General features: G+C 33.2%; 2 protein-coding genes across 2 annotated transcripts in view; one reads left to right on the top strand and one right to left on the bottom strand.

The window, feature by feature from the left end:
* Window positions 1-16,062, top strand: part of LOC134243155 (cytoskeleton-associated protein 5-A-like) — a 29,386-nt gene extending 13,324 nt beyond the window's left edge. The window contains exons 24-45 of the mRNA XM_062725390.1: window positions 259-433; window positions 717-830; window positions 943-1,071; window positions 1,295-1,489; window positions 1,848-2,084; window positions 2,354-2,461; window positions 2,569-2,718; window positions 3,077-3,280; window positions 3,530-3,665; window positions 6,869-7,065; window positions 7,209-7,339; window positions 7,557-7,727; window positions 8,083-8,206; window positions 8,299-8,478; window positions 9,307-9,570; window positions 9,657-9,863; window positions 10,960-11,094; window positions 11,271-11,363; window positions 11,472-11,609; window positions 11,949-12,080; window positions 12,554-12,646; window positions 14,730-16,062. Of these exons, the coding sequence (XP_062581374.1) occupies window positions 259-433; window positions 717-830; window positions 943-1,071; window positions 1,295-1,489; window positions 1,848-2,084; window positions 2,354-2,461; window positions 2,569-2,718; window positions 3,077-3,280; window positions 3,530-3,665; window positions 6,869-7,065; window positions 7,209-7,339; window positions 7,557-7,727; window positions 8,083-8,206; window positions 8,299-8,478; window positions 9,307-9,570; window positions 9,657-9,863; window positions 10,960-11,094; window positions 11,271-11,363; window positions 11,472-11,609; window positions 11,949-12,080; window positions 12,554-12,646; window positions 14,730-14,870 (3,454 nt within the window). The 3' untranslated portion in view covers window positions 14,871-16,062. The remainder of the gene's footprint in view (window positions 1-258; window positions 434-716; window positions 831-942; window positions 1,072-1,294; window positions 1,490-1,847; window positions 2,085-2,353; window positions 2,462-2,568; window positions 2,719-3,076; window positions 3,281-3,529; window positions 3,666-6,868; window positions 7,066-7,208; window positions 7,340-7,556; window positions 7,728-8,082; window positions 8,207-8,298; window positions 8,479-9,306; window positions 9,571-9,656; window positions 9,864-10,959; window positions 11,095-11,270; window positions 11,364-11,471; window positions 11,610-11,948; window positions 12,081-12,553; window positions 12,647-14,729) is intronic.
* Window positions 1-20,295, bottom strand: part of LOC134243140 (putative uncharacterized protein DDB_G0293878) — a 476,688-nt gene that overhangs the window by 6,859 nt on the left and 449,534 nt on the right. The window lies entirely within an intron of this gene.

Below are 20,295 nucleotides of genomic sequence, written 5' to 3'. Positions count from 1 at the left end.
GAAATAAGTATAGAACTTGAAGGTTTTTGTGTTCTTTAGTGAGAGGTAACTGTAAATACGTGTATGTATCTGAGATGTTCCCTTTCTTTAGTGAGAGGATAACTGTAAATGAGATTTTCCTGTTCTTTAGTGAGAGGATAACTGTAGATATTTGAGATTTCCTGTTCTTTAGTGAGAGGATAACTGTAGATATCTGAGATTTTCCTGTTCTTTAGTGAGAGGATAAGTGTAGATATTTGAGATTTTCCCATTCTTTAGTGAGAGGATAACTCCTGAGCTGGTTGACGAGATGGCAGACAAGAACTGGAAGATAAGAAAGGAGGCGTTGGAGAAAGTCGAGGCCATTCTAAAGGAGGCGCCTTTTGTTGCCCCCAGTTTAGGCCCCCTACCGGAGGCTCTCAAACTGAGGCTGAATGATAACAACAAAATACTGGTTTGTTTGTTTCTTTACTTTGAGTTTGTGCTGATTTACTTCATAAATATGTTCATATTAAAAGAACATTCAATGATTTTTAGTGCATTCAAGAATTTATTTCACAAGTGGACCGAACAGTAATTTTTTGGAAATTTTCATGTTTGCTGTGCATGGATGAAATAGAGGAAAAATCCTGTCATGTAGAAGATTAAATTCCATACTGAAATTTTATTCAGAGTCTTACGTTAAACTAAACCAAATTAATTTTGCATTAATACAATGCTGTTTGATTTGTTTACAGATCGGTACCACCCTGGGAATATGTTCCTCCCTGGGTACAAAATTGGGACCTCACTGTAAAGTCCACATCAAAGTGATGGGACCTGCCATCATTAGCTGCTTTGGAGATAGCAAGGTAAGAGGTTCATTGATAATATTTTATATGGTGCTTTAATTTGTCACTTTCATTTGAGAATGGTCTTTTTTACAGAACAATATGTTATATGTGTGATTTGATTTGCTTTCAGCCTAACCTCAGAGCCTCTGCAGTGTCTACACTGAATGTTTGGATGGAGAACTGTAATCTGATACCACTGGTGGAGCAGGAGACTTTCAGTGATGCACTCAAACTGGAAAACCCAAATCTCAGGCAGGAGGTGGGTATTCAGTGTTAAACAGATTAAGACTGATTGACAGTAAAGAATGTTCATTTTTTTCATAGAATTAGAATTCATTGGAAAAAAAAAATGTATTCTAAGAATTTATAACCTATTTAATGCATTTATAGTAAGAATTTACAAATATACATGTATACTCGTACATGTATTAGTATCAGGGATTTTGATTAATTCACTCTCAAAATCTTGTTCTGCCTTTTAGTTGCTTGGATGGTTGAGTGAGAAACTACCCAATCACAAACCACTTCCTGCTGAGTTTAAGTTATGTATACCTCACCTGCTGTCTTGCCTTGAGGATAGAAATGGAGAAGTCCGTAAAAAAGCTCAGGATGCCATTGTCCCCTTCATGATCCACACTGGATATGACTCTGTTTTCAGAGCTTGTTCAAAACTAAAGGTTTGTTGAACTGTCAGATTTTACTCGCATATTTTATTTATACCTTATTTCTATAAATAGTTTGTTGCGTAAACTTTAAGTACCTATGTACCACAAGAATATTTTTACACATGCTTCTGTTATTCCAACTGGAGGCATTTGGTCCAGGTGTATCCATTAATAGTACATGTAATACGATTCACCATTATTATATGTATATACATCTATTTAGACTCTCTTTTATATAGCATCTGTTTCTATGGGATTTTTTAAATTGACAATAAGGATTTAACAATTTCCATGAGAACTGAACATAAAATATGAGAAAACTCACAAACACAGATTAAAATTACAATGAATTTAATTTTTGTTTTACTAGCCTGCATCAAAAGATCAGATTATGGCAATTATTGAGAAAGCCAAGGCTAATCTGCCAGCCAAGCCAGTTAAGGCAAAGAAGGCCCCGGCCAAGGCTTCATCGGCCGCAGTAGTGGTGGACGACTATGAGGAGGAAGTTAAGGCCCCCAGCAGGCCCCTGTCTACAGCCTCCTCAGAGGGAGCTGCAGAGTCCAAACCAGAGACCAAGGCTAAGACAGTCAGAGGAAAGGCCAAGGCTGTAAGTATCTAGTAAATAGTAGGGAGATATTGTTACTTGATGATAAGCTCAAACAAGAGAAAAAGGGGTCAATAGGGGGCAAGGATGGGCTTACAGAGGTTTTCAAAGTTTGTATTTGGAAATAAAAGGACTCGGATAAGCTTGGCAGCAATGAGCCTCTTTTTTTCTTGGCCAATGAAACTGAATATTTTGGATCACAGATTTCTTTCCCCCACCATATTATTTCCAAGTTTACATAATATTTTTTTTTTTGATAACTATCATTATAGGCTGCACCAGCTACTAGCAAGAAAAAGAAAACAGAGGAGGATACCAGTCCTCCCATGAATCTAACAGTCCCTAAAGAAAAAAGATTCAAGGATGAAAAAAGTCTCAAGGTTTGTCATATCATCATAGTGGCTACAGTTTATGTTTGTCCTCAGTTGTATCATATTGTTATATATTGTATGTGGTACATTTTCATTTTCTGTTGGATGATTTGTAGGTTCTGAAGTGGAACTTTATTCAGCTGACTGGGGAGTATGTAGAACAGCTGACCGTTCAGATGGAGAAAAACTTCAGTAAGGGGATGATGGACATGATGTTTAATGTGGACTTCAAACAACACACCAAGGCCATAGAGATTCTCATCAAGGTAATGCTCACTTCAAAAATTTATACTGAAGCTGACAGGATTTACCTGCAATGTCATTTGTTGGTTGTTTGCTAAATAATTTCATATTATATCCTAATGTCAATATCTGCAAATTGAACATTATGCCTATTCTAATATATAAATGTGTAAGCATGTTAATATGCATTTTGGCTATGTTAAGCATTTAATATAAACAAAGTATTTACAGACAAGTTTTGAGGTATATTAATTAATAAAAACAGTAGAATATTATTTTAGTTCTATTTTTTCAAAGCCTTTACTTTGTAGTAATTGAGTATAGAATTTCTTTTCTCTATCTGATTTTTTAATGCCTTATGTTCTACTTTTCTTGTTCTAGAGCCTTGACACTCTAACTGATGAGACAGTTGGTAACTTGGATTTACTTCTGAAGTGGTTCACGGTGCGTTTTCTGGACACTAACCCCAGCATGCTGAATAAAGCCCTGGAGTATCTGAGAAAGGTGTTTACAATGCTGGTAGACATGGACTACAGTCTACACGAGTACGAAGCCTGCTCCTTCATACCTTATCTTATTATCAAGGTACAACTACACAGTTAGTATTGGCAGATTTCAGCAAGAAACTTTATCACTTACTAGTATTTCTTTTTCTCATCAAATGGTTATGCACCATGAGATTGATAGCTACAGCAAGGTATGCATGTGGTTTAATTATCTTACAGCAAGGTATTTTTGATCTACATATATTTCATACTTTGTACAATGTATAAAGTCTTTAAAGAATATTTTTACCTAAATTTTGTGTTTATAAGAAATTTCTGCTGTTTGTAGGTTGGAGATGCTAAAGATAATGTCAGAAAGGATGTGCGTGGAATTATCAAAATTCTATACAAACTTTATCCTGTCAGTAAAATGTTCACCTTCTTAATGGATGGCATCAAATCCAAAAATGCTAAGCAGAGGATGGGTAAGCTTGTTGTGTAAAGTTATCAAAATGATGGAAAAGAACGGGCGTCTAGATCATGTTATGTGATTGTAATGTATTGATTGGTACATGTACAGTGAAACTTGTATTAAGCAGTCACCTACAGGATCCATCAAAAGTGACCTTTATAGAGAGGTGACCTTTGAAAAGAGGTTCATCTTTTTAAAAAAGAATTTATTTACAATTTAATATGTATTTCACCACAAAATATACAAGAAAGTAAGGTATTGGACATTAGTGATCATCTCACTTAAATTATTTTTTTTTTTTATTTAGGAGATGCATTACTTTTATGGATGAATTCAAACTAAATTTTATGAATCCAAGAAAATTAATAAAATACCTGTATACTGAATCTTACAAACGAAGTTACCCTCGGCGTCGGCGTCGGCGTCGGTGTCGGCGTCGGCGTCCCGGGTTAAGGTTAAGTTTTTTGGAGCAGTTTTCTTTTTAAGTACTTCTATGGGTGTTGCCAAACTTGCATGGATGATACATCTAAGGATGCATACTACCGAGCTTGCTGCGGATGCTGAATCTGACCTACTTTTTCCGGTTGATTATCCCCCATCAAAACAATTTTTTTCTTTGTGTAAGGAATGAATAAAATCAGTTGAAAATTATTTTATCTGAACTTGATTCATAAAATAAACCTCTATACATATATTTTTTTTAAATACATGTACACAACTGTACATGATTTGTTGTATAATAAACTCTCAGACTTACTCTCAGTTGATCAACAGGTGCACAGGTGTCCTGAGCGATGAAGCGTTACTAATCCCTAACGGTCGTTTCCTTTGTGAAATTCACAACATACCCAAGCCACAATGTGTATATATTTACATCCACTGAATATTTTCTCCTTTCTTTCTTAAGAAAACCCATTGCGTTAATCACTGCATGAACTACATTAGGCATGTCGCCTGTACAGATTTCTTGATCAGTGGCTGTTCCATCAATGAAACGTATAAAGACGTTCACATCATTAATACAATAATTAATCTTTTTAATCCTACTTTAAATGATTATTTAAACAGATATAAATATAAACAATAAAATGTCTTTCTTTGTTTGTTATTACTGGAATTAACAGTCGCAGCTATTGCAGAAAAAATTTACATAACCCGCGCAAGCGAGTTATGTATTTTTTCTGTAACAGCTACTTCCGTTAATTCCAGTAATAACATACAAAGAAAGCATTTTATTGTTTAAATAAACTGTAATTATGGCTTCAACAAATGATACAAGTTTCCTAGGTGTGAAAATTAAAATGCCTATCAATTGTAATACATGCATTTACAACTTTCAGATCATGCAGAGTTGGCCGCGATATCGACACTGTAAATAGTAAACAAAAATATCATTGTCATTAATAGATTAATATAGTTCATATGTTGTTCTTTTTTAAACTTAATTAAAAATCCAGAAGTTATAAGACCCTGATAATCAGTTATCGATAACTAGTATTCAATTTTTTTTCCTGTTAAAGTTCTATTTTCGTCACGAGCATAGTTGTTCGAGTTTTGTAAAATATAGAAGCAGTTAGTTTGTAAAATGATTCTTGAATATGCTTATCCAGTAAAAAAATTGATCCATTTATCAATTTTTATTCACGATCCCACAACGCTTGACTGATTATTTACATTAGTAACAAAAATTGGGAATCAGCTGACTCCAGATCAGGTCACGTGATTGGACAAAATGGCTGCTAAAGACAGGGAAAAGTGGCGATTTTGTTTGAAATTAGGTGACCGCGTTACACAGGTGACCGCTAAATAGAGTTACTTTATATAGGAAATTTCATTGGGAGAAAATAAAATGACCGCATAGGACAAGTGACCGCTGGATAGAGGTGACCGCTATGACAAGTTTGACTGTATAGTACTGTACATTTAAGACGAGAACAAACATGTTCTCCATCTTGTCCACACAGGACACTTATATAAATGTTTCTCATTTAGCATATACACTTGTAACATACAGTCCAATGCGTAATTGTGTCTGGCCATAATTTACTAAGATGCTTGTTGATATCGTATAGCCGGTTATTTTGGCGGGGATATAATTTTGGTTATTTTGGCGATTTATAAAAATTCACCAAAATAAAAACCGCTAAATTTGTAGACTACACAGCTTGCGTTTGTAGACTTCCCCATTTTTGAATGATGGTTACGGCAAATCACCATTGAAGCCATCACCGGTAAAGAAATCAACAAACAGTTATAAATAAAGATATAATTATTCATACTATTGACATTATTTTGAATAAACAAAAAAAATTAGTTCTATAAGTTTATCTTTTTAAATTTGGATTTCATCACTGCCAAAGCTTTTACTCCAATCGACCCTCAAATAACTGTTATAAAAGTGACATGCTTGCTAAGCAATGGTTTCAAATCATCTGTCATTTAAAATGGCACACTCATGACCAATGAAGTTTATTCAACAATTAATGTTTTATACTACATGTACTTGCTATAATTAAATAACTGGTATCAATTAATACAATGTACATGTGTGTGAAAGTAATTGCGCTTGGGATGGTTTGTTTACGTAAACACAGACAGCGCTTGGAATGCAAATTGTCAGCAAAATGTCACAACATGCTTGGGGTGGTCAGGAAAAGAAATATTTACATACTTAAGCTTTGAACTTATATAATCAAATAACAATTAAAATACAACATAAAAATTAAGTAAACGTAGGTTATATAGAAACTGATTTAGCAAAAAAATAAATAAGTTCGTGTCCTACTTTCGTTTTTAAATTAATATAAATATTTTACTTCTTTAAAAATATTCTTCACATTATTTGTGCAGTTAAAATAAGAGCTACATCTGAATTTGCATATTTGGGGTGTGATTTATCAATAGTATCTGCGTATTTCAGAGGATTTCCCAACAACTTTTGCCAGTTTGGGAGGGTGTGCAATCGTAAAAAAAGTGCATTCTTAACCTGCGACTTTAAGGTAATAAATTTGAATTCACCAAAGTATTATCCACCAAAATTAATGGTTGTCTTAACAACCTAAAATCGCCAAATTTGTGTCCCTCCAAAAAGAAATACGGCTATACGGTAACTGTAGAACAGTAGTCTACTATGCCATGATGTGTTATGATCTACAAGTATGATCATGTTTAAAAGGTAAACAATGTAAATAACAGCTGATTTTTGCTTCCTTTTAGAATGCATAGAGGAGCTGGGGAACTTGATAGAGTCCTATGGTCTATCAGTGTGTCAGCCAAGTCCTAATGTGGCCTTAAAGAATATCACTGGTCAGATAGGTGATCGAGACAATGGAGTGAGGAACGCAGCCCTGAACGCAGCAGTGCAGGCTTACATGGTGGTGGGAGAGAACCAGTTCTATAAACTAACAGGAAATGTAAGAAACAGAAAAAAGAAACTGTGTACTATATATCTGAATGGCTATGAGTAATTTCTTAGTTAAAGAGACCAACTGCAGTTAAAAGAAGTGTTTTATGAAAACCAAATTAGAGATCCTAATGATAAATTTATGGCACACAGCTGAATGACAAAGACCAGAGTCTCCTGGATGAAAGAATCAAGAGATCACTGAAGAATAAACCTGCACCAAAGGCAAAGGAGGAAGAGAGACCCAAGACAGCACCAACCCAGCCCCAGAGGTCGGCCTCTCAGTAAGTAAAGAAAAATAATTCTCTCTCAATCTCAGAGGACTGGCTGTCCAAGAGTCATTAACTTTGTCTTGACCTTCTATTTCCAATTCTCAGCAAGGAGTCTTAACAGCCACTCATCCAACCTCAGAGATTTGTGCTAAGAAAATTTATCTCTTTATTAATTTTTTTTTGTGATTCATTATGCTTAGTAACAGGATCAAATTATTGTAATTTGTAGGACACAGATTCAAAGACCAACCACTGCTTTACCAAAGTCTGCCTCCTCGACTTCAATGAAGAAGACATTCCTCCCTGAGTTTGAGTATCAGAAGACTGAGATGGAGATGCCCAAGCTGTACCAGTATGATCTAGATGAGCTATTTAAACCACTGGAAATGCCTAAAATCAAGTAGGTAGTCTTGTCTTGAGAGAAGGATTTAAAAATGAAAAGCTGAAAAAAGTAGCTCTTTATGAAATTGTGATAGTAAAGTCACTGGGACCTGATATCCGTATGTTATATCCGTATAGAATTCGTTAAATTTATATAGCTTGGGATATTTCGTTATATCCGTATACATCTGTGTTATCTAAACTGAAGTCAACTGAAATGTTGTAAATAACACGCTATGTTCCTTGGAATATTCTACTTGTAGTTGTATACACTGGATATCTAACTGAAGTCAGAACAATCAGATTCATCATAGGATAAAAAAAAGACATTCATTTTTCTCTTTCATTGATTTCAACTTGTATGTACTTTGTAGTAGGGCTAGAGATCCCTCTCCAATGACACGAGTGAGTCCTGCGGACGCCTCAGCCACGATAGGCGTGGTCATCGCCCAGATCACAAGTACAGATGTCCTCACCTGTATTCAGGCACTGGCCCAGGTAAAAATAAAAAAAAAATTAGCATACCTTAAAAAATATATATTCTGTTGGCTTTATTTACTCTGTCCTATTACATGTTCTTTATTTTACAGATCGATGAATTATTGAAGGATGAGGAACACGCACGTCTTCTAGGCGACCATGTTGATCAGCTGATGCTGCACATTTCTATGCAGTTCAGGATGACTCTATCAACACACATGAACAATGAGGATGTTCCTAAGGAGGATGTTGTTAGACTATATAGATGTTTGCTAGGAACACTCCTGGCTGTAGGTTCTGTTTTCTGTATAGCTGTGTTACTCAGCTTACTCTCATCTCCTCAACTTTATTTTATGGCTTGTTGGTTTAAGCATATTTTAAATTATTATATTAATGAATATGATATTTGTTCTTGCCACAATAATATTTTGGAGTTCCTTTAGAAACACAAATTTTCGTTGGTATAAAATTTCATTGATTTGTCATCTTAAAAGGTTTTGTAGACATAAAAATTCTTTGTTTCGAAATTAAACCAATGCAAAATATAGTCGAATAAAAATTTTGTTTGGGATTTATTTTCTATGATAATTGTTAACAGCAAAATAAACAAAATTTAATCTCCCATGAATATTTCTGCTTCTACAGTACTTTTAGGGAATAACTATCTTCTAATTTGGTATTTGTGACTGTTAATGCTGATTTAACGGTTGCAAACTGAGTTTTAGCAGCATGTTATTCCCATTCTGATGCAACCCACGCATTTTGTTTGTTGTTTACGTCTTTTGTTGAGTTTCGTTATATGAAATACGTCACGGAGCAGTGTGTTTTTGCGTCGCTCTATTATGATGTCACAATGAAAATCTTTCACTCTCGTTAATGCTGGTTTTACTGCTTCAAACATCAGTGCATTAGCCAATCAAAACGTGTTATACAAAACAATTGCAGTAGAATGATTTATTTATGGATGATAATTTACAACAAATTAGAAAATACATCTGATCATTGAATAGTTTCCTGTTTCAATTGAAAAAAAGGAATAGAGCTTGTTTCCTGTTTGTTTTATGTACAAGTTCACTTACATGTTTAATCTGAAACATATTCTTTTATTTGATGTGTAGCTTACTCAGAATCCTTTCCTGGCCACAAAGACATCGAAGGAAATCCTGAAGGACCTGTTTAACAGCCTGATAACATTGTTACTGGACCAGCGTCTGAGTCTCCTCAATGACGGCCCCCAGGTGGTCAGGTCCGTTAACGTGATGATCGTAAAACTGATGGAGAAATCCGACTACACCAACACAATGTGTGCCCTCATCAAGTCATTACAGGACTGTGTGGCCACTGAAACCTTCTCTCCCAAGTTCTCAGAACTTGTCATGAAGGTGAGTCATCTGAAAAGCTCATGGTTTGGAAACAACACAAGTCACATGTTTTCCAATACAGCTACATTGCTGTTTGTTTGCATGATTGTATTTGGAAGATGATTAAAATGATTCCAGAGATTATCAATGATCTGGCAGTTGACAGGATCCTTCTAGAAACTCACCTATTCCTTAGAAACTTCCCAACCAGTACATGGAAGAGCAGACCTAGTGATTTACCTCTTATTAAAACAGTCCATGCTTTATGTGCTTTTTTGAAGGATGGTTACATACTTCCCATAATTCACATTAGTGTGAATTCTGTGTCATTGATATACTGTAGACATACTTTTTTCACAGTGTATGGACTGAAAATATTTGGAAGGAAAGGCATTCTTACATCTGATTTCTCGACAATACAATGCACTTCATGTTATTCAATTTTTTTTTATTAAATATATCACAGACATTGTTTTAAAATTGTGATGTTTAAAGCTTTTGATAGTATTCATTTAAAAAATGAAAAAAAAAAATACTGTTGGAATTATAAAATTTAATTTGATACTGAATTGATATCAGCCAACTCTTGACAGAAAATCTCATCTTGACTATAATTTTTTTTTTTTGCCTGGGAAGGGGGGAGGGCTACAGACCTAGTAAAAATATATGACATTTTTTAAAAATGGAAATTTTCATCATTTCATTAATTAATTGTGAAAGAAGTAATTAAAAAGTAATAAAAATTAGGTTTAAGACTTGACTTTATTTTAACAACTTGGAGACTCCAGGGTTTAATATGCAAGCTCGTGTAAATAAATTAATGTAATTAATCTACTAAGATAAATCTGTTTTCAAACCAATTTCTTTTTCACTCTATGTCAGTTTATGGTATAATGTACACATTTTTCAATTTTCATTAGGTAAAATTTGAAGCCATTCTTTACAATTTTCGGCATGTTTCCCTACTTTCGATTTAAAAAACGATCTAAATAGATCCATATTTTGTTGATAAAAATCTTTTAAACTTTATCCCCCTTGTTTAATCCAAATTATATTATTTCACACACTCCAGGCTAATTACCTAATCAGCTGTGTTCTGAAAGATTTCCTACATGTAGGTTTCAGTTTTCACACCTCTGCTGCATTAAATAAACAAGGGACTTATGGAAACTAATCAGCTCTACACAAATTTTGTACATGGTACATGTCATTTTCGCCACTTATGAATTTCTTTTCGCCACTTTTGAGCAATTGACAATGGCGAATCACAGTCGAGCACTGCCACGGGGTCATAATTCTTCTCAATTTCTGTTTAATCCGCACAATTCACATGCCTTACATTTATATTTAGTGTGAAAATTATTGTTCTGTGTTGTTGATATATTTAATTATTTTTGGCATAATTTGTAGATTCTTGGACAATTGAATTTAATAGATGCCTCTGAAAATTCAGAAGTCAAAATGTTTTTACAAAAAAGTTTGAAAAAGGATCCAAACTCGAGGAATGAAATGAATGGTACATCAGATGACACAGACTCAGGCAAGGTAAAGGCATAAACCTGTATTCATTTGCTTCAAGAATTTTTTTTTTTGCTCGTAAATTCAAAATAATAAAAAATTAAAAACCTGGAAAAAAAATTATAAGAGGTAACATATTGTCACTGCTGGATTTTATAAAACATTAATTAAGAACAAATAACTACAGTAGCTTTATTTTGTAGAGCCATCAGAAACCAAAGAAACTGAACAAGAGTACACATGATATGTTGGCAGAGATCTTTAAGAAAATAGGATCTAAGGAGAACACGATAGAGGTATGTTTATCAGGTACCGGTAAAAAGGATATGATGGTGAAAATGCTTCTTTTGATATGACGAATGTGATTTACCTGTAACAAATACATTATGTTATTAATTCCCCAGGGACTAAATAACCTGTATGACTTTAAGAAGAAGCACCCTGAGGCAGACTTGGACCCATTCCTGAAGATGTCCTCTCAGTACTTTCAGAATTATTACCGTCTAGCTAATGAACCTGCATTCTCATGCATATTAGTTCAAGTATTTTTTATCGATCCGACTATAGAGAGGGGTGTTAATTAAAAACATTTTAGAGCGGGAACGTGATTAATGTCGTTTACATGTAGTCCTTAAATCTAACTTTTATCATATATACCAAATATTTACATACTGTATGATGAAAATTACAACCCGTAAATATTCAGTATTCAGAGTGCAATTTTTTTAAAAAAAAAAAGACTTGTATGCAGAAATTCTAAATTATTCAAAATAGATTAATCTAAATTAGGAAACAAGGAATTTTAAAATAGATCATGTATTACTGAGTAGTTTATGCTACTTAAACCATTTGTTGAATGAAATTGACAAGATAATTGATGTTTAGGCATTGGGCCAACTGTACCTTCTGCAATATCGGCACCTTCAGCATCCTCTGATGATGGCTTGGATGTCAATTTCTACCTCGATAAGTTAAGGACAATTCGTGCCAAATGTGGACTCGAGAACACAGATGTATGTACTTTGATTTTGTATTTGTTTGCTTGACTGATACTACTGATATATTAACTGTGCTATCATTGCCAACTACTGTCAAACATGGCCAAGGTTAGATTGAAAATTGTTTTGTCTCATGCATATTCAAATAGCAAATATTCAAAATTCAAAAATCTGAAATGATAAAGTGAATAAATACTTTAAGTCGGTTTAATTCCATGGTGTCAAAAAGTTCTAATCATGATGGGTTTAATTTCATTAATTAAACACTAATTAAAAATTCGTATAAGCATTGAAACAATTTAAAAACTAACAAAAGCATTCACAGTTGGTTTTATTTTGCAGAAAAATGATAAATTGTGAACATAGCAAAATCAAATCTATCATGATTATCATGATTATTTGCCAATCAACAGTATAAAGCTTTTAAAAGAATGTCTTGGATTCACCCTTTTTAAATCTATTGGAAAACTTTGATCTTTTTTTTCCAGCCATCTAAACAAGAGAATGTAATGTCTAAGAAAGAAGACAAACCAGAAAAAGCTGAAAAAATAGCACTAGAAGAAAAAAATGAAACAGTTGAGGTAAGACTTGGTGTATTGTACTTTTCTATTTAACAGCAATTTCTCTAATCCTTTTGAATATAGTAAAACTCACTTAGTGCAAACACAGATATAGTGAATTCACGGATATAGCGAAGTTTTTTGGGGTCCCCAGCAAAATTCTTAACAAATCTTTGTAAAATTTTACGGTTATAACGAACTCTGATATAACGAATTTACGGATATAGCGAACTGATTTTGAGTTCCTTTGAGGTTAAATATAATGAAATTTACGTCTTTTATAACAAACTTTCAAAGATCTCAAAATTTGATAATTTGAACTGACTCTGATTTCTTTTATTATTTAAGGAATGAATTTAATAGCTACCCATTTTATACGGTATAAACTGGGTTGGGGCAGTTTATGCTTTATAAACCGCAAAGCGGTTTATAAAAAAGCGTAAACTGTTCCAACCTAGTTTATACCGTATAAAATGGGTAGCTATTAAATTCATTGCTTATAATTTAATTTTCATTCATTTGATGTAAAAAAAAAATTATTGTTGTAACAAAATGACTTCAATCTGTACAAAATTTGAATGTAACGTCAGGCGGATTAATACGTTTTTGACGCAAGTAATTGTGACATAGGACACCCATTTTATACGATATAAAGTAAATTTTTTATCCAATCAAATACAGCGTTACAACCAGAATTAAATTATTTGAATATAAAAACAATTATAATAAAACCTCAGTTATCAAAGGTATGTTTTGTAATATTTGCTTCATAAAACATATTTGGTAGTAATTCTTGAAGGAAAACAGGCATATTGAGAATTCGCTATAAATGGTTATACAAATTTGTTATACAGATATAACAAACTACGATATAGCGAATTAAATTCACAGGTCCCCAGGACTTCGCTATAACCGAGTTTTACTGTAATGTCTTTTAGTACTGTATACAGGGTTATTTTTGTCCCATGTTATTTTCACCCTTTCACACTTGCAAACAGTTTTGCCCTGTTTTTAATTCGCCCTAACTAATTAGTCAGTCCATCAGTCCTGTTTTTTTTTGTCAGCACAATTCCTCCTAAACCGCTGGCACACAATGAATGCTGCTATGAGTCCCTTGGGATTAATTAGCTTTCCTCCTGAAGAAAATCCAAAGCATTATCTTTATCTGTCACATAGAGATTAACTTTGCAAATGATATTTAGGACACAATGTGTAAATGTGCATATTTTTTATTTTTATTTTTTTCCTTTATATAAATTCAAGAATAATATTAATTTTTAAGGTAGTTGGATAAAAAAAACCATTCTAATATTATTACTGAAAAAGTTCTTAATAGAAGAATATGATGAATGAGGTACAATTAATCCTTTGGGATTAATTATCAGGAAATTCTGATTTTTATATAACCTTATATACATTCAGTGTTAGGTTGCTCTTTACTTGCCTAATGTAAATACATAAGGATATTATTTACAGGTTTTTGGATATTCAGGAATTATTTTTCTTCATATATTTTTTAATCATTCCGTAAGCTGCATCCTTATAATTCTACCCCATGGCGGGGCCCTTGCTGATTCAGTTTTCTGCAGTCCATCAGTTCTTCCTCCTTGGACACAATTTCGTCAAACTTTGCAGATATTTAGGACACAATGTGTAAATGTGCATATTTCCAGGAAATTCTGATTCCTTTATTTTTCCGGGAATTCCTGCACTTTTCAACTTAGATTTTTGGCCATATCTTGAATATAGAGATGAACAGTTTGTCAGCGCAACTTCTCATAAACCGCTGCACACAATTTCATCAAACTTTGCAGACATTTAGGACATAATGTGTAGATGTGCATAGTACCAGGAAATTCCGATTCCTTTATTTTTTCCAGGAATTTTAGCACTTCGACTTTTGGGGGAGCTTGGGGAATGTGAGCTTGCTCACTTTTTCTTTCATCTTTTCTTTGTGGGTAGGACAAAAAGGACCAAAATAAAATGTGGGCGAAAATTTCCCTGTATACTGTATTTATGAAGGAGTATGATATATGTTGTGCTTTTTGATTCTGTGTAATATTGTAGAAAAAAAATAACCTTGATGATAATTTGTGTGTTGTAGATAAGTGTTAAGCCAGTCCTGTCATCATCAGAGAATCGTGAGAACAATCCCCAGGCCGCTAGTGCCCCCTCGGCGCCCTCAGCAGATGTGTCAGAACTCAAACAGAGGCTAGAACGCATCAAAAAGCTAGCCAAAAGCTGAAACACCAATCAAAACTCAAATGTGTTCATTTCAAGTTATGATCAGGCTGTTCTTTTGGTGATACCTGAGTACATTGTATCTGAGCTGTGGAGAAACCATGTGGAAAGGCTGAGATAGAGAGGATCCAGTCTACTCATTTTGACACAACTTGTGAACAGCTTTCATCCATAAGTGCTTTATTCATGCCAACCTTAAAGTATTAAGATATTTATGGTGTTTTGTGCAAATGATTTTTTTGCCAATTATTATGTATATTATGTTAATGTGATTGTTGAACATCAAAATATTTTAATAGCTGAGTGTAGTGACTCTGAAAGCAAGCTTAACTTGTGTCACCAAAGGAGCAAAGCAGGAAATGCACTCTTTATCAATGGAGCTCTGAATGCAATGAATGTATAACCTTAAACCCACTTTAATGTTTCAAAACAGTCAGTACTGTTGGTATTTGATTTAAACTGTGATAGATAATGCCCTTGATACGTGTACATGTATGAATGGTTTTGATCTAATTTAAGTGAAAACCAAGCCTCATAATGAAACCTTTAATGTGTATTTTCTCCCCTTAATCTCCAACTGTAAGTATATTATAAAAGCAAGAGAGACTGAGTGAGATTGTTTTGTAAATTAACAAACAGTTAAGGTATGTATTGAAGTCTTGTTCCTCCTTGGTTTTATGCATTTTCTTGTTTTAAAGAATATGCAGTTTGCTTTATTTTAGACAACATTTTAAAATGTCATATCCTACAAAAGTGAATGAGTGCACTTAATTTCAAGTTAAACATTGAAATTTAGTCATATTTTGTATTAAATTATTCTAGCTTATAAAAATGTTTATTGTAATGGCTAAAATGTTGGAAGCTATTGAAGTCTTTTTTTTTTGTTAAAATGTGATACTTGTACTTTCTCACAATTTCTATTCTGTCCTTAGCTTTCACTTTCTCTCTGCCCTTACAAGTTAACATGTCAGAGAACCAAATTACTGCCCTAAAATGTCAGGGAACCAGATTACTGCCCTGATATGTCAGGGAACCAGATTACTGCCCTAACATGTCAGGGAACTGTGCTTGGTGATATGTGTTGTGCTTCCTTGTTTATGCCTTGTTATCTGTCTGATAACAATTTTATTTAGTTCAGTGTAAACATTTGGGTATCCATGTTCAAATTAATACAAAAAATAAATGGTAAAGTGTGACAGTAATTTTATTGTTATATATATAAAAGCATCATCAGGTGCTGCAAGATTGAAGTGTGATCTAGTCACCTCGGGGTAATGGTATGAGGCTTTGGAATTTCTTCATTAGGACATCAAGATGATGCTTAGTCCTATCAATATGGGAGCATTTCTGGTAGTGACAGATTGTAGTTTGTTCAGATGGTGATCAATGAGAATAATAATGGCCACAAAAAGGGATCTACTTGTTACATAGGATTACCACTTTGTAATATTACGTACTAGTATCTGAAAGTCCTCCATAAATCTAATCTTGTTGGTTTGTATAAATATCTATTTTGATTTTTTTGCCACAAACGAACAGGATATCAATTTATTGTAAACCAAGATTCTTTTTCCGTGTAAATATTTATCAGAAATAGAACAAGCTAGCTTTTTGAGTTTAATAAAATATATGGAGATAACGAACTGTATTAAAGATGTCCATAAAACAATGCAAAAAAAGAATGACCCTTTTCTTTCTAAAGTAAATTATTTGTACTATAAACGGTTTTAAATGACTTTTGGATTAATCCTTAAAACAAGAGATGTTTGTAATAAAATATATAATTTTTTCAGAGATAATGAAAAATGGTTCTTGTATCAGAACTTGACACAGGTATTCTTGTGATAAATCTGTATACTGAATTTCATTACAGTATGTGCTCCCTCTGCAAATAAAATGAACAGAAACTGCATATACGAGGGTTGTCCCGTAAAATCGTGGACAAGTCATCACTGCGTTCTGAAATTTTCACTATCATTTAGTAATATTTTAGTAATATACACAGCAAATTTCAGATAAATATATGCATAAATAAACATATTATGAGATTTTATGCCATGTATTTTTGGATTATAACGTCAAAGTGTCTAAAACAGCGTCCTTTTCTCTTTGCTGAAAATGAACAAACTTTAGGAATTTCATTGATACACATTCTTTAGTCTCCATAAACAGCTGAAGAACCAACTGGCACCCTCATGCGATCTTCTGAAGATTTATTAGTAAGTTACGGACACTATTCTCACCATCATTCAACTAATAATAATTTTTTTTGCTATTACATGTACATTAAGTTTGTCCGTATGTTTTGTACTCCCCAGGGGCTCGATCAAAAAAAAACTTCGCTATATTTCATTTATATACTTAAGATATGGTGAATTTTTATAATCTTTTTTCTTCTATGGTCATTTCAAGTCTCTAAAGGTGTCATTACAACATCGAAATAAAACTGAACTGTTCTCCGGTGCGCCGTAACGTCATAAAACGTCGCCATTTTTCTTGTGTTCTGTTTACACTCCCAAATCTGTGCCAAAAATTAACCAAATGCCTTAAAATTTTTACATTACAAAATTGATTGTGGAATTGAATTAGCTAATTTTAATCCAAATTTTATGTATTTAAAACTTTAATTTTGAATTCAAACTTGTGTATTCTTAAATAAAACCTGGTTTTTTGACAGAAACTGCACATTCATAATAAAATCTTTATTTTTGCATATTTTATCAAAAAAATTATCATGCACTTAAATATGACAAATAAACATTTACTGAAATTTTCAGCTTTGTGCGCCCATTACTTTTCGAGAAAAACGCTTTGTCCACGATTTTACGGGACAACCCTCGTACATGCACTCGAGTTTTCTATTGCAGGGGCATAACTCTCCAAAGTCAGAACTTGACCTAAATATTCTTAAAATAAAACTGTATACCAAATTTCATTTTAATATGTGCAACCTATGCAAAGAAAATGAACAGACACTGCAAATAATTACAAGCTAATTCAGAGAATTTGTGTCCCCCGCTTAGGGAAAAAGTAAACCATGCACAGTTAGGGGGTCGGGGAAGGGCGGGGTGTGTGTCGGATCCCCCTGACTGAATTTGTAGAATTATTAAATGTATACATGTATACTTAAGCGGATAAAATATACTAATATGGATAAAAGGATTTGATTGCTTATTCTTTATTATGTGTATAGAAGATTCTTTTTATATGGAATATTTATCACACTGTAATGATGATTTTATAAGTTCGTATAAGCCAGACCTCATAAATTTTCATTTTACATACTGAATACTATCATTTAGTAATAAAAAGTATATTTCGGAAAAAAAGAAAATGGATCGCCCGGGAATCGAACCCGGGACCTCTCACATAAGAAGCGAGAGATATACAACTACACCACGGAACCGCTTTACACTGGCAAGTATTATATGCAGAAATGTACATGTATATATTTACGTTCGATATTGTCAAAATTTTACACAATGCATGGTGTCTAATTTAACCTTTATTAAACAGTTCTAATAGATGTAATAAGAATATAAAGTCTGCCGAGAACCTGTTTTATACGTAATAAGCTAGTTCAGAGAATTCGTGTCCCCCGCTTAGGGAAAAAGTCGGATCCTCCTGACTGAATTATTAAATGTATTCATGTATACTGAAGCAAATAAAATACATGTATGTCAATATACATATATACAGGGTGTCCCAAAACATATGTTACACTTTTAATAATTTACAACTTTATTAAACCAAAAGCATTCACAAAGATATTTTGTCAACATGAAGTGTATTAGCATACATTTTATCTGACAAACTTTTGAGAAATTCTATAATAAATTAAGGTAATTTTGATGTCCTTATGAAGTCATCATATATTTTAATATGGAACTTTCATGTGAACAGCTGGTAGATTTTGTAAAACTTTACTATGGGTCTAAATCTTCTACTTTAGTCATTAGAACCTTGAGAAAACAACATCCTGTAACGACAATACTCAACAGAATACTAATTTACAAATTTGTGAAGGAATTTGAAGATAAGGACACCATTAATGACACATGATTTAATTCTGGTATTAGAAGACCAAGGGTGCCCGTACCATAGAGAACATTAATCACATTGATCGAGTTATTACTGAAACTTTACAAAAAATCTCTTAGACGGGTCCTGTATTAACAAGATATCACCTTTAATAAATCTAGTGTCCATAAAATACTCAAATTTAGATTAAAATTGATTCCTTACAAGATATGTGTAATGCAGCATTTGAAAGAGACAGAAATTAGAAGTCATTTTGGGTTTGCCCATTGGATTTTAATTAGACCCGACCCTGAAAAATTAACAGAAGCATGATTTTCCGATGAAACCCACTTCCACTTTAACAATGTGTTTAAAGAAAATCTTAAATTCTGTTGTTTGGTGAAATCCAGTTTTAAGGTGGAAAACCATCCAAACTGTTAGAATGTTACATTTAAGCTTGTTAAAAAAAACACATCAGAAATCCTGTTCAAACAATGTTAAATTCAAAGGGACGTCATTTGGAAGATGTTATAAAATGACATATGTTATTCTAAAGAAAAAATATTGATAATGAATAAGGAAACTGTGACACATGTTTGCTTAGCAAAAAATTATAACAATTTTATTATGTATTTTAAATTTCATTCATATAACTTGAGGCATAATTTTTTTTTATGTTTAAAAGTGTAACATATGTTTTGGGACACCCTGTAAATATTTGATTGCTTATTCTTTATTATGTGTATAGAAGATTATTTATCACACTGTAATGATGATTTTATGAGTTTGTACAAGCCAGACCTCATAATTTTTTTCATTTCACATGCTGAATACTATCATTTAGTACAAAAAAAAGTATTTCGAAAAAAAAAAAAAGAAAATGGATCGTCCGTGATTCGAAGCCGGAAGCCGAGATCTCACATGTGAAGCGAGAGACACACCAAAATTTTACACAATGCATCTAATTTAACCTTTATTAAACAGTTCTGATAGATGTAATAAGAATATAAAGTCCACCGAGAACCTGATTTTAAGTGTTTTATACGTAATAACTCTCCTCATGCCCCTGTGCTAAAAATAGCGACATGTAATACAATAAATACTAATAAAACAAACGGGGCGGGACATTTTGAGAGGGGTGAGAGAGGTCCTACGGAAGTTTGGTATAAAATTACATTGCAAAAGCTCAAAATCCTCTTGAAATATCGCCCGGAAAGGATAGTGTTACACACAGATATAATGTATAAATTTACGACCTTGAACTTTGACCTTTTGACCTCAAAATCAATAGGGGACTTCCTTAGGGAGTTGTTATGTAAAATTTGATTGCAAAAGCTCACAGGGTTCTCGAGATATCGCGCGGAAACGAAAGTTGTTATAACAGGGAGAATTTGCGAATTTATGACCTT

The sequence above is a fragment of the Saccostrea cucullata genome, unplaced genomic scaffold (assembly GCF_032062105.1).
Source record: "Saccostrea cucullata isolate Sc308-1 unplaced genomic scaffold, CSIRO_AGI_Scuc_v1 ctg161, whole genome shotgun sequence".
Lineage (NCBI taxonomy): Eukaryota > Metazoa > Mollusca > Bivalvia > Ostreida > Ostreidae > Saccostrea > Saccostrea cuccullata.
The sequence above is the reverse complement of the archived record's forward strand: the minus strand, read 5'-3'. Positions and strand labels throughout refer to the sequence as shown.